This window comes from Mastigoproctus giganteus, chromosome 3 (assembly GCF_048544385.1).
Source record: "Mastigoproctus giganteus isolate SK-2022 chromosome 3, ASM4854438v1, whole genome shotgun sequence".
Taxonomy (NCBI): Eukaryota; Metazoa; Arthropoda; class Arachnida; order Uropygi; family Thelyphonidae; genus Mastigoproctus; species Mastigoproctus giganteus.
The window spans coordinates 210,537,597-210,553,132 of NC_143577.1; the positions used below are offsets into that span (position 1 = coordinate 210,537,597).

General features: G+C 34.8%; 1 protein-coding gene across 3 annotated transcripts in view; it reads left to right on the forward strand.

The window, feature by feature from the left end:
* The window catches only part of smg (sterile alpha motif domain containing protein 4 smaug), a 522,350-nt gene that overhangs the window by 463,875 nt on the left and 42,939 nt on the right, over positions 1-15,536 (forward strand). For all 3 annotated transcript variants that reach the window (XM_090369606.1, XM_090369605.1, XM_090369604.1), the window contains one exon: positions 7,254-7,363. In XM_090369606.1, coding sequence (XP_090225732.1) covers positions 7,254-7,363 — 110 coding nt within the window. The remainder of the gene's footprint in view (positions 1-7,253; positions 7,364-15,536) is intronic.

Genomic DNA, 15,536 nt, shown 5'->3' on the forward strand with positions numbered 1-15,536 from the left:
ATATTAAATGTAGATCTCATTCTAACTCTTGCTCAGATGATGTGCATAAGGGACCATAAATTTAAATTGGGGGAGAGAAAAAAAAAACTGTTCCAGGACATGCTTTCAGCCAAAAATAGTGATTAATTGTTGGAAATAAACTTACCATGTGGTGAAGTGGAGTAGAATAGTTTTAATAAATTTAAGGAAGACTTAGGCAGATTATTAGAGGAGGTGGTCAGATGAAGTGCTTCATTTTTTTTGTTTTTTAATCTTTTCATCCCAATGTTTACTCAGACTTGTCAGCAGCACTTTCTTATAGGGACAAAATCCTTTATTGTGCATTTGACCATAAATTTGCATCCTTTATGTGTAAACCACTGTTTTTCCAATAAATGCACTAAGGTTGTTCATGATAAGAATGTGGAGCATCCCAAAGATGCTCCACAGGGTTCATGTCTGGTGAACAGGGAGGCCATACTGTGGTGGTAAAATCTGCAGAATGCTCTTAGAACCATGTTCTAGTCACCATGGCTCTGTATGGAAGTGCATTGTCCTGCTGGAATATCTATTGTCCTGTGGGTGAACAATGACCATGAAGGGATGCAGCTGGTCTGCAAGGATGGACACAACCTAGACTGTTCAGAGATGTCTAGATGTACCAGAGATCCCAACGTGTGCCAGTTGATCACACCCCAGACCATTACCGACCGTCCACCTGCCTGAACAGTTTCTTGTTGACATGACATGACAGGTGCATAGCTTCATGCGGTTTCTGCCAGTTAAGCATCCTCCCATCCACTTGAAATAACTGGAAACGGAACTCATCGGACCAGGAGACCTGTCTCCAATCATCCATGGTCCAGTGCCAATGTTCTTTTGCTTGTTTGAGGTGTAGAGTCCTGTGTTGTGGTGTTAGCAATGGGATTCTGGTGGGTTGGTGGGTCCCATAACCTATTGCAGATAATGATCCCTGATGGCATTGGTGGAGATGTTTTTGGCATCTCCATCATTGAAGTCGGTGGTGATTTGTGCCATTGTCACTCTCTGGTTGACCGAAAAAATGTGATACAGACATCGACAGCCACATTCATCCACCACCTTTTTTCCGTCCACTGTGCTGTCAATGATGGGATGTTATTCCCGGAAATGGCATATTCCTGATACTGTCAAACGGGGATAATGCAATTTCTGTACCATCCCTACAATAGTGACCAATGCATCGGGCACCTACTATCATCCTTCTTTCAGAGTCTTAACTCACTATATTTATCCATACTAACATCGAATTACTGCCTATGTGAATGCAGTATACCTATATACCTGCCAAGCAGTGGGTTTGTCCACAAGCAAGAGGGGTGACAGCATAATGTTTCCCAGGAACCAGGTATCCCATGAATTCTGTCCTTTCAGTGTATACACAACTCAGGTTAAACCCCCCCCCCCCTCCTTTTTATCCTAAGCAAAGTGAGTTGCTGCATGAAAATGCATTTGTAAACAGTTTGAAGATGGACATATTACAGGTTCTTTTTCTCTATTTACACCAAAAGCACCATTTTTGGAATTGTTCTGTTTTCACAATTACTTTATCAACTACATTAATTCTGGAATTAAGTCATTTCAGTTGGACTATTAGTTCCCTTGCTAAGGACTTTAATTTGAAATAAAGTAAAAACAGCCTGTTTATAAAACCAAGATAATAAAGAAAACTACCTATGCTGCTAATCAATATGAAATCTACTACAAGCCTTTATATCATGTGGTGTCTAACAGTGTTCAAGCTATTTACATAATGCTAGCCATAACATGCACTCTACAAAACACCTGATGTATAAAATATCACTACAACTGTCAGGTGGAATGTTGAAATGGATAATCAATGGATTAAGGTTCAAAATTCATAATGTCTCCAAACTTATGTTACTAAATCTTATTTTATGAAATAAGAAACAAGTGTTTGAAACTTATACAACAGATTTAACTTAAATGAAAGTTCTATTGGCCACAATCTGGAATTAAACCAAAATTTAAATACTAATTTAAAAAGGTAATTTAACTTGTTATATGGAATAACACTAAAAAGATTAGTAGGCTACTTTTAGTTTGAAAAGGTCAAAGTGAAAAGTTAACCTCATTAACCCACCTTGAGAAAATACCTCACAAATTAAGTGAAAATGCAAATCCTCAAGTGTGATAAACATTTGGTACTACTTTGGAAAGATCTATTGTACTGTTGCAGGCAGAATAATGGAAAAAATTGGATGTGCTGGATATCACTGGTGGAGCAATTCTAAAACTGTTGAAGTTAATGGAAATATTTTACAAAAATATCCTGCTCCCCTTCAGAGGTGGAATCAGTGTTTTAAGAGGCGTGGATTGCAGCAATCCACATAACACCAATTCCACTCTGAAGCAGAGTGGGATCATTTACCTCATTCCCTGCTGGGAATGTGATGCAAACTACATCAGCGAGGCCTTCGATCGTTTGTAGGACCGGCTGAGTGATCACCACCACTAGAGCCGTTATTGCTCATTCTGTGCTAGTTGCACGCTGTTGGTAGGAGGACATATCACACCCAATGAGACTAAAATCATAGGCTTCTCATGCAATTCCAAGATCTGGCAATCAACAGGGACCTTGGTACCCATATACATCCCATCTTTGAGCCTTTCATAGTCCACGAGCTCTAGGTCCGCCTGCGACAGCAGTTGCCTATCTCAACAGTCTCCCTTTCTTCCCCCCCTCCCTTGACCTCTCCCTCGTCACCCTTTGCATATACCCCTCAGCCACACACATAAAAACCACGACTTTCTAGTGTTCAATTAGTTGCAAAGGCTACATACAGTAGCTGAAAGCTTCTATGTTGTGTTCTTTATTTGTACTAAATTTAATATGTTGAGCTCTTGAATATGTGCTTTGTATCAGATTCCATGTTATGTTTTACTGTATGTACTCTCACACTTAGAAATAAATTTCTTTTCACTTGGTTGGTGCAAGCAAGAAATTATACAATGCATCCAACTCCTGACCTTGCAGGGTTCTTCAGTCATCTTGTATTAGTATATGTCTGATTGGGACTTCATAAAAGTGACATTATTAATGATCACAGTAGGCACTGCGTACTGTATTTTAATAGAAATGTGAACTCTAAAGAGAATCACAGCATGGGTTTATTGAGAACAGATCACACCTTTCCAATTTGCTTAGTTACTATGACTTTGTTACAAAAGAATTGGGTATAAGAATGATTTTGATTATAGACTTTTGCTAAAGCTTTTGATACTGTTCTGCTTGAAAGATTTTTTTTTCTATGGTTAAAGGATTGAATAAGTGGTTTGAGACAGTTGTAAATTTGCCTTTCACAAATTTGTTCAAGAACTTGGTGCCACAACCAAAAGTTTAAATTCATAATGTCAACTTTCTAAAGCCACCAACATGAAACAGTATCATCCTATGGTACTTGACAGCCCATTGATAAACTCTGGAATTTAAATTGTTTAAATTTCTTTATTAACTTTTATATTTATAAATTATAAATATTAACTATTACTGGTGTTTTAAAGTAACAGTTAAACAAAAAAAGGTGATAACTTGCATCTTTATATTCTGCATGTTACAAACACCCACATGACCATTGTGCATGCAAACATCATTCAGAGATGTACAATATAATGATTTCAGAAATTAATAACCTTCAATTTTTTTCTTTGTTTTCTCCTGATCAATTAAATTGACACATGACAGAGGAGCCCAATGCAGAAACCCTCCTCTGAACTGAAGACAACTGCTGAAAATAATTGAATTAAGTTAATTGTACTGTAGACACTCTTAACTAAATCATTTTATTTTGTCTTCATTTAACAATTCACTTGATCTCAACTGCTTTGCAGAATCTCAATTTAGCTTCCCATCTATAATATTTTAATTATCAGATGTCACTGTTACCCTTTGAAGGTCCACAAACAGGGATTGTAAAGAACTTCCTTCCTTGGTCTTTTAGTATTTAATTCCAAGAATAAACTTTGACCACTTCTAATTAAGGTGTAATTGCAAATAACTTTTACAAAGATAATTTATTCCTTAATTCTACTTAAGTTCTGCGTGGTAAGTTGAAAGAGCAAAACAAGTAGAAAATTGTTTGGTTAATATGAGCGGGCCATTCTGGAGAGGTTCTAACCATTTTCACAACCCCCTTACCTATTTAATGGCTAAAGTATTATTCTTTACTCCTTTATTTTATTCCTTTATTCACCTTTGGAGGTAGCACATTTGGTATTATCACAGTCCTCTCCACCAGGTGGAAACGTACAAATCCCATCAATGCCACAAGGAATTTGTCTTTTTACAACATGGCTGGTTAGTCAGTCGTAGATGAGGGTAGCATGGTTTTAGTCCAGCAAACAGCAAATCAACCACAGAACATGCAATTTACAGTCATTATGACACTATGTGGCTTAGGTTCAGTGGTGAGCTATAATGGGCTCACGAGAGCCCATTGTTATTTATTTTTTTTTTTATTTGTGAGCTCATTGTTGAGACGATCATTTATTTTACAAATGAAATCCTGAATGCAATTATTGAGTATCCAGAGCTGATACTACGGTGGGAAGAGCGGGACCCATTCCCATCATTTTAATGACGCAATCAATCAGTTATGTATATTTTAAAATTGCTTCATTTTTGATTTAATTACAGTCGGATCTCTGTTTAACAACTTCTTTATACTAAATTTTTTTTAAAAATTCCCCTTGGTAATTACATTTAAAATACAGTAGTTTCAGTAGAACGAAAATAATTTCCATGTAACGAACAGATTAGGAGAGACAGCTTTGTATGCATTGTTCTCACCTCTGGCCTTTAGGTAATTAGAAAGCGCAAATTAAGAGTGAGAGGATTACCGTTCCACAACGTTAGTGGTGTTCGTTCCATAGCCAGTCAGAGAATTAAGAAGATTCCAGACATGGATAATAGCCGCTGGTCAACCTGTGTTGTGGTTCCCCTTTACTCCGACAAACGGGTGTATATTTTTTGGAGAAGTGAGTGATCCACGCGTTTCAGTAAATTTCTCTGTTTACGTGGTCACAGTAGCTGAATATCTGAGTGATTCCGATATTTTGCACAGTATTCAAAGAACTAATGACAGTAGCAATGTAGGGGGTGGGATTGAGGCAACTAAGATATTATATAAACTTTTATGAAAATGAAATGTTGGCAGATTTTGAAATTTCGTCGAATTTTTAACTAGGTAGAAAATGTTCTAAAATATAATGGCATAGGGGCAATAATTAAAAAAAAAAAAAAAAATTATCCATTATATCTCCAAAATCCAGCACAAATTAAAGATTGCTAAAGAACTTGATGTGGCAACTACAAAGATCGGTCATGTGTTCGAGCTATGAAGAACAGCTTGTAGCTTGCGGATGGTAATTGCGGGTTAAGGGAATTATCCCGCATTGTGCAAACATTTTGAATCGGAAGTTAAATATTCGGGATTGTTAAATTGACTTTTAAATCTGGAATTTCAAAAAAGCACTAATGATTGATATCCTGCAGGAGCTCTATTACATTTCAGAAGCTTTACAGAATCACTATGGTAAAAGCAGATAAATTAATTATTCAAACTATCAATGCTATCGGTAATTTGAAAAATTCTGAAGGAAATTATAAAGCTAAAATTGAGAGCAGGTTGAAGTGTAAAAAATTTGAAGTAATCAAAATCGAAAGTAATAACAGTAAAATTACCCTGTGACAAGTTATTAAATGCATCGTTTTATCATTAAAGGATAAGTTTTATTAATGCAACAGGGTAATTTTAAATTAAATAAAGAAAATAATGATACCATTCAATGAAATTTTAAACATTCTACTGGAAATCGTGGAATTTGAAAGAACTTTCGTCTCGGTGGCAAGACTGTGAAAACCGAATAAGAAATTTGTTTTCTGATAAAATATGAAATAAAAATTAACGATTTTAGAGATTGTTGAAGACAGTTTATCTTTAAAATTGAGTGAAATTCCCTTTACAATTAAGAAAGCCAGAAATATCTTTGAAACCATTGTGATTAGCAGTCCTGAAGCTGAGCGAGCTTTCAGGGTAATGAATAATATTGTGTGAATGAATAATGTTGACAATTAAACATGTTGCAGATATGATGATGATCATACATCTAAATGGAAAACTGTTCAATTTGATCTGGATTGTTATGTCAAATCATTCCTCCATAATAATAGCTCAGCTATTTAGCAAAGAAGATCTTAAACAAATATTAATAAAGCAGTAAATTGCATATGGCAATTTTTAGAATAAAATTTTCTTGAATATTTGTGCAATTTTTTTTTTTTCATGTAATCTGTGATTTTTGTGTACCTTTTCTAGAACAGTTTGTTTTTTATGTAATATTTGTTTTTATATTCTAGAATGTTTTGTGATAATTCGTTATTTGTAATATGGGAAATATTTTTATTTTTTATTCTCAATATTAATTTTTTCATGAAAAAAAAAAAAATGTATCCATTATATTTCCCTAGTTGTAAAAAAGGATAAAGTTGTGCGTCTGTCGAGCACGCCTGGTAGATGGTTTTATGTGAATCATCCTTTGCGGATGTGATGTCATACTATTCAAAAATTCCACAAAGTTAGAACTCGAGATATCGTACTGGTCACAAAAAAATGCATCATACGCTCTAATCTAATCATACTACTAGTGAATGTTCCACACAGACTAGTGATCTCAGCGTGAGAAGAGCCTCTGGCAGATGCCGCGGGTGACGTCACTTCCGTGACCCATCAGATTTACTCGGTAGGTCCCCCCCCCCAAAAGGATATTTCAAAAATCGGCAAAAATGCGAGCCCATTGTTAAAATATTCAGAGCTCACCCCTGCTTAGGTTGCTAATGCCCCTAAAACCCTACAACAAACAAAAAACTTTGTTTCACTTCATGAAGATCTTAGCAACCTAAGCCATATTGTGCCATATGGCACAATATGGCTTAGGCCTAATCTACATATGGCACAATGTAGATTAGGCACAGTTAGCCATTGTAGCTCTTCTGCTGATAAACTTTTATACCAGTAGTCTCCACAAAAATTAAGTATACATCTTTTTCCAGTGAAGTATTCAACTGCTATTATTGTTGATATCTACAACTTGCATTATTGCTCATTTACTTGTGTATACCCCAATATTGTAGGCTGATAATTTTGCCAAATTCTTATAAGAATATACTGGTATGGGTGTGTGTGAATGAAAAATAAATTATCTTCATTTTTCAGGCTTTCACTCCACAACAGAAAAGACGTTTATTTTCGTGGAAGCAGCAGGTTCAGAAAATTTGGCATCCTTTGCCACCACGACGTTCATTAGATACCCGGCAAAGCAGAGGGTAAGTGCTTAAGTTACCTTGTATATAAGTAATTTTTTTATAAATTCAATAAATACCTGTAGACAGTTACAAAAACTAAAGTTCATGTGTGAGTATCCTCATTAAGCTTTAATAAAATTACAATTAATGGTTTGGAAATCCATTTAGGTTTCATAGCCTTGGGACTTACCATTCAAAGTTTTAGTATCTTGGGGGTCAGTTTGGACAAGTGAAACCCCTTAGCAAACAAGCACAGTTACTCAAACTCAACTCTGATTGGCTGCAACTTTTTACAAGACTGATTTTGCTGCTTGTGGCAGCTGCTATGTAGGGGAAAGGTCCAGACATCATCAAGACCACCTTTCAGAACATGACAGATCCATCTGCCTGGGTGACTCAACACTGCAATTGCAGAACATTTTTGGTCAACTCATCATAATCTTGACACTACTATCACTGCCTGTGGTTTGAGTCCCTAAATATATCCAGATGTCACAAAGCTTTAAATAACAGTAGAACTACAAGACTACACCCAATTTTGGAATCAGTGTTGAAACACAACAAATTCTGGTAGCAATCTAATATGTGTGCCGTGCATCAACAACAATGGCCTGATCTGGCCTAGTGAATGACTGAGCACTCTCCCAGTCATCTAATCATGTTTGCATTTCTGTATGTACTTGCTGAAGAAGTTCATTACTCAGAAAGCTACTTGTCATATTAAAACTTATTAAATTTAGTTAGTTACTGCTTCCACAGACTCTGCTGTATTCTCTTCATGGAAATCAGTGCCACAGGCACATCCTCTTTCATTGATTTTACTGCATTTGATCTTAGGCAGCGATTAATGGTATTAGTATTCTTTAATTCCTCCCTGAAGGTGCTCAAAAGTCAACCAGCAAGGCATGGGTGGGTGGCTTCCCGTTTGAAGATGCATTATCCACGGGTCTACCTTTTGTTTAAGCCTGAGGCACAATCATTGGGGTGATGCGATTTGTTTAACCTTTCAGCATGTAGGAACTCCCGACTTAGGCAAGGGTTGTGTTCCACGGAACGCTACGCAAGTCGGAATTTTTCTCATGCTTGTGCAGCATTCGCAACTATGCTCGCTGAATTGATTGAATCAAAAAATAAATGTTCGAACATGTAAATAGAATTATTTATTCTATTTCTTCAATTTTTTTATCTCATGCGCAGGAAAAATTACAGAAGCGTGCAATTTAAAAAAAAAACTTAAATTACAAAAGAAGAGAGGAGACAGGTATAACATCAGTAAGTTTTACCTCAAGCATTGTTGCCAGAATCTACGTCTTCAGCTGATAAGTACGCTGTTGAGGGCTGTGGAGATTTGGAAGGGGTTGGCCGCTCACCTTACAAAAGAACATTAATGGATGACTGGATATTGGCTTTTTTCTTTTCATCTTAAGATTTCTTTGTAGCAAGCAAGCATATCATTCACTCAACTTTTAAGAATCATTCACTGTCGGGATACATCCTCTTAAACCTCGCCATTGCCAATGCAATTTCACGAAATTCTATTGCCGTATCTCTGGTGAAGCGTCTCTCAGCTCCTCATTTGGTTCATCTTGAGTTTCGTCAGCATTTTCTTCTTTCACTATTGCTGCCTGCAAGTCAATAAGTTCTTCGTTAGACAATTCCTTCTCTTCTTCCTCTTCCTCCATGTCTTTGGCATCAACCTCCAACTGAAGGTAGCTCTGCAACCTTTACAATCTCATCTGTAACTTCTTCATATGATTAGTCTTTTTCAAATCATTTGAAGCCTTTTACTTGCCATGGGCATATTTTCTTCCATTGCCATTTAAACAGCTTTTAGTAATTTCTGCCAAGGCCTTATTAATGTTTAAGGTGGTATGATAAATATTGTAAAATTTCCAGAAGTCTCTTAATGTAAATTTTTTTTCTAATCATCTACTGCAGACAAGGCCAGAGCAAATGTGCATAAATAGTATGCGTTTAAATTTGAAATAACACCCTGATCCATAGGTTGGATGAGTAAAGCTGTGTTTGGTGGTAGAATTATGACTCGCGTTCAAATTGAAATCATCTAGATGTGTAGGATGTCTAGGGCATTCTCTAATAGAAGCAAAATCTTGAAAGGAACATAGTCGTTACAATATTTTTCAACCTCTTTAATGAAGCAGCATTTAAACCAATCCTCAAAGAGATATACAGGCATACCTCAGTTAACGTTACCTCTGATAACGAAGCTTCGATATAACAAAGTCGGCAATTTCAAGCCCCATTTAACATAAAAAAAATATATATATTCCAGTTTAATCACCTGACATCTAAACAAACTGAAGAAATTACGGAAACCTTTGGGGCTTCTCGTGGTTGGTTCGAGAAATTTAAAAAACAGGCCAGGATTCATAGTGTAAAATTAACAGGAGAAGCTGCAAATGAGTTTCCAGAAAAACTAAAGGAAATAATTAAACGTGAAAATTTTCCAAATTTGGTGTTCAATGTTGACGAAAGTGGTTTGTTCTGGAAACTACTACCAACAAAAAGCTTCATTTCTATTGAAGAAAAATCAGCTGCTGGGTTCAAAGCAGCCAAAGACCCTTTTAATGTTACTCTTTGGATCAGATGCCTCTGGCGATTATAAATTAAAATTGTTATTAGTTTACCATTCAGAAAATCCGAAGGCATTAAAAGGTAACATAAAAATGAATTTATCTGTAATGTGGAAAGCAAATAGAAAAGCGTGGGTTACCAAGGAGTTATTTACTGATTGGTTTGTTAACCACTTTTGTCCTGAAGTAAAACGGTATTGTCAAAAAAAACAACTTTGAAGAAAAAGCTCTTTTGTTGTTAGACAATGCTCCGGGACATCCTACTGATCTTAACACGTTGGACACATGCATTCCTGTCAAAGTTGTGTTTCTTCCAGCAAACAACTTCCTTGATTCAACCATTGGATCAGGGAGTAATAGCATCATTTAAAGCTTATTATCTGCGTCGAACATTAAGCAGTTTAACTGAACTAGAGGATAAAGAGGAAATGACAGTTAAAACTTTTTGGAAAAACTACACCATTAAAAACGCAATTGAAAACATTGATAGTTCTTGGAAAGAAGTCACTAAGAAATGCTTAAATGGAGTTTGGCACAAAATATGGCCAGAAGTTGTACTAGAAGAAGAAAATAACATCCAAGAAATTAGAAATTAAGTTATCCAGATGGCTCAGTCAATAGGTTTCGAAAATGTCGATGAAGAGGATGTTAGAAATTTATTGAATGCAGAAGATGATGGTTTTTCGGTGGAAGATTTAGAAAACCTTGTTAGCAGTGAAGACAAAGATAATGAAGACGAGGTTAAAGAAGTTCCTGCCGAAAAAGTGTTAACAACCAAAGATTTAAAAAGGTGCTTAAATGACATTGAAAATGTTTAAATTTTTTTAGTGAAAATGATCCTGATTTAGGAAGAAGTGTTATTGTTAAGCGATCAGTGTTAAATGCAATAACTCCGTATAGGCAATTGTTAAATGAAAGAGAAAAAGAGCATAAACAATCAACTTTAGACATTATTTTAAAATGTGATTTCACTTTGTATGCAAGTTGACTGTTTATTTAATAAAACTTTTCTTTGTTCAAAAAAACTTTTCATTTTCTTTACGTAGGAATTAGTAAATTAATAAGAGGAGTTTACCTCAATATAGTACGTGGAACACTTCCGTATGATACCCTCCAGAAATTAAAACGGAAAAAACGAAAAAAAAAAACATTGAGTATTACAGCTCTGATTCATACTATCTATTTACGTAGGAATGTATCCCTATTCTGGCCATAGTATTTTTACCTCTGAAAACGAAGTTTCGCTTAACGAAGTAATTTCGTGGAACGCATCCTATTCGTTATTCAAGGTATGCCTGTATTATTATCCATGCTCTCTGGTTCGATCGAAAATGCATAGGTAGGGTGGCTTTATTGATGCACGAGGACTTCCAGAATGGTATACAAGCAGTGGTTTTAATCTGTAATCTTCTGCTCCATCAGCCCCAAGAAAGAGTGTGGCCCTATTTTTTGATGCCTTGAAACCTGGCATTGTATTTTCCTCTTTGGCAATGTATGTTTGATCCTGTATTGTTTTCCAATACAGAGCAGTCTCGTCAACGTTAAAAATTTGCTGCGTTGAATAGCAGTCTTCAGTTTTTTCCAACACATCGCAATTTCTCTGCAGCTGCAGAATCGGCACTGACTACTTCACCGCATACTTTAATGTTGTGGAAACCAGCACGATGCTTGAACCTATTAAACCACCCGTTGCTTGCCACGAATTTGGTTTGGGGTTTGCCATGCTTATCTTTATAAATACTGGTTGCTTTTGATTGAATGATCATTAGACTCAGGGGAACTTGCTTCTGAATCTGATTTTCCATCCATATTATTAACAGCTGTTCCACCTTCGATTAGCACCTGAACACTTTTTTGTGATCACTGTTGATCTTAAGTGCATTGATCCTTTGACAATGCATGTATAGTGCACTGTCCTTTAAATAGTATTCGCTTTTGAAACAGCGAGATCTAATTCCCTTGCAATAGATGACAAACTTTGTCCTGCTTCGTACTTCATCTTCATTTCTAAATTTTTGTTTCATTTCCTGGCACTACCACCACTTGCACTTTTTGTTGGTTGCTTTCCCTTCATCATTGTAATACGTAAATAGGAATGAAGAGAAATTTCTGAAAATTGTTTTTTATATGATTGAAGATTTCAGTGAAGGGGAACACATTTCATCATAATAGTGTAAAAATCCACACACAGTTATCGGTATTTATTGCAAATGCGATAAGATAGTTTACTAATCATTTATAATTAGATGCACTAACAGAAAAGCCCAATAAACCGCAAAGTGGAAATTGTTTTTGTTGTTTTGTGGTCGTGACCTCCAGAAATGTGGTTTAGAAAAATATCAGAAAGGCATTCAAAATTGATTCTTATAATGGAAACATATGATAACGATGAAAGTGTAATGCAATTTCCATTATAAATGTCCTTTCAGAGAGATAAATAGCTTAGTAATATAGTGAAATTTTCAACTTCCAAGGACTTAAAACGAATTACCAAAAAAAAAAAAAAAAACACCAAACCAACAACAATGTTATTAGGTTCACATTACAATATTTTCACGATACCTCCATTTTGCTATGGGATGCAAAATACATTCCACAATTTAAATTTTTACTGGCCGGCTAAAACTTACGTAAAGTTGAGTATTATATAAGTTGGAGTTTCTGTATATGTGACAAAAATAATCCCAATAATTTTAGCCTTTCTCGCTCGCTGCCTTGATGCTAAAAATATTCAATCATATGGATATGTACTGATCTTTCAGGTGCAATTCTGATTTGCAGTGAATTTGTTGTACATGGAGCAGTATCCAAGGATCAAGGTTTAAAATGATTTTCATTATATAAAGGAAGTGATATTCCAGTATAGTTTTGTAGTCAGAAGGGTTTGCCATATTTCTTTTGGTAGTTACCACAATGCATACTCTTGGTATTTCTGAGGGCTGTTTAATTTTGGATCTGCTAATTTGAAATAAAACAGCCACCACTTCAGGTGTAATCACTATTCACCTAAAACTTTAGTGTTAACCAAATTTACATTGTATTTAACCACTTAATCAAATTTACAGTATATATGAAGGGTGTCTTATATTTTAAAGGCACTTTTTTTTTATTTTGAAAACCTGATTTAATCACTCCATTAGTTCAACTAAGTTATGATGGTTTATTTATTTGTGAAAATAAAATGTAACTGATATGCAGTTTTGCAATAAACTGATCTATAAATAATATAACAAAATAAAACTTCCATTTGACAAAGTTATTGAATTTTGTAATAAACTTACTAACTCTTGCAGTGCCCCCAAATGAATTAGTATAGAATGTTTCTGAATTAATCTTCGGAATTTTGTCTTTCAGCCGTGATGGTAGTTCCTATACACATTTGATAAAACTCCAGTTTATGATACCCCCTGGCTGTGGGCAACGACCGGTTTTTGGTTGAACCAGAAGTCCCGTAAAAACCTAACTTTTCACTAAACACAAATGAGTCTGTTAAAAACATGACCCCCTCTTAATTGTTTTTTTTCCTTCTAATTACAACTATTTTTGTCAGTTAACATTCTGCATGCAACCTTCTATTCATCACATAATGAAACACATAGGGGTACCATAAAGTGGAGCATAGCCATAAATTTTAATAAAATGCTAAAATTATTAATATAATAAACTGGATCTTAAAAATACAGTACTTCCATTTTTATGATTATTTCTAGGGTACAGTAGAGAATAAAATTAAAGAATCTTTTTTAAAGTGACTAACAAATGGGGAGAAATGGTAAAATCTTCATTATTGAACCAGAGTGCTTTTGGAAACTAGATTGATATAGATAATTATCAACTTCACTTCATCTCTAAATATGGATGTGACTAGTTACTCTTGCTTCTGATAGTTTCTGGAAGCTTCTTGAATAACACTTATGGATGATTAGAGGTCTTGGATTTCATATCCACTGGTAGTACTTTCTGGATGAAAAGACCAGAGATAAGTTTTTTAGTAACATTGAACCACCACAAGGTGATCTTCATAAGCTTGTCTGTCTTCAAAGTATACAAGCAAAATTTTATGAAATAAAATTCACATATACAGTAAATTTTCTTCTGATCATAGTTTCATTATTTCTTGTGCTCACTATGAAAACGCTATATACCATAGTGTAGTCATTTTTGTATATAATCCTCATTAAAGAAATTAAAAAAGTTAAGTATGGAAGAACCATACCGTCCCAATAGCAAAACATTACTGGAATAGAGGCATATTGTTTCTGAGAATTTATTGAAAACTAAATTGATATTAAAATCATTAAATATTTAATTGCCACTGAAGTTTATTTCTTATGTCCTGTTAGTATTTTTATGCATGAATTTTTATAATTCTCTGAGAGACATGGTGTCAAAGAACCACATGCTGTTTGTTAACCATGTAGTTAACAATCAGCATGTGGAATAGTTACCATGTTGGGTGGTGGTTCTGGACTACTGCCACAAATTACAAAAAAGATTTGAAGGAGAAAGACAAGCTCGGTGAAGTTTTGTCCTAGGATCTATGCTGGCTTTTGATCCAGTACAACTAAATTTGAGATAGAGTATAGAAGTGGGCAGTATTGGTATATTGACCATGATCCTGCTACAACCAGATAACACTAGAAAATGTTTAGTGAATTTTCACCAATTATACTAATGCTATGTATAATAATTTGCTTTTATCCCTCTGTCGAGAATGCTCTTTGAACTTGAATAACTCCAAACTAAACAAGCTTTAGACCTGATTCTTATTGTGAATATGCTTTATTTAGCAGTAAAATTGAGAGAAAAAATATTCCAAAAAATTTTCAAAACCAAGAATTGATTTAACTCCCATGAAACTAACTTGCATTTAGCTCTTACTTTGAAGAGAAGACAATTTCTTAGCTTTAGTTATCAGTCAACAAATCTGAGTCAGACTTTCAACTAAGTTGGCATTTTTGCTCATGGACAACTTTACATAGTTTCCAGGTCCAGATAATTTTTGTACAATCATTTTAATTTTTTAAAAAGTATATAATAGTCATACATAAGGGATAAAAATTTCCATTTTTACCTAAGTCCATCCCACTAACACCTTAGCTAGCAGCAAAGGGAGCTGAAGGAGAGGTTTTAATTATTTTGATATTAATTTTCTCTGAAACAGTTTTGGCAAATTATTCACCATGTATATTTTAGTGTGTATATAAACTGTTTGAACAAATGCAACTGAATCAAAACCATATCCCCAGTTGAATAAAATTCAATTGAGAGATCTTGTACATCATTCAGTTATTAAATGTTTTGAATATTCCTTTGATCAGAACATGGTTTGTAATATGTCATGTTGTGTAGCTCTTGAACAAAAATTAGTGTTTACTAAGTTTCCTTATGTGTCTACATTTTTACTGTAATGAAAGAGAATAAAAATTTAAGCACTTCAGCCTGCATAGAGTGAAATCTGTTTTTAATTTCTAGAAAGAATGCAAAATTCTTAGATGTTCCATGGTACCACTTGTATGACTTCTTCAGTAATTGAGTTGTTATCCTTATCATAGTGTGTGAAGTTTAAGTGTAATAAGGACCACTTACTTGACTAATAA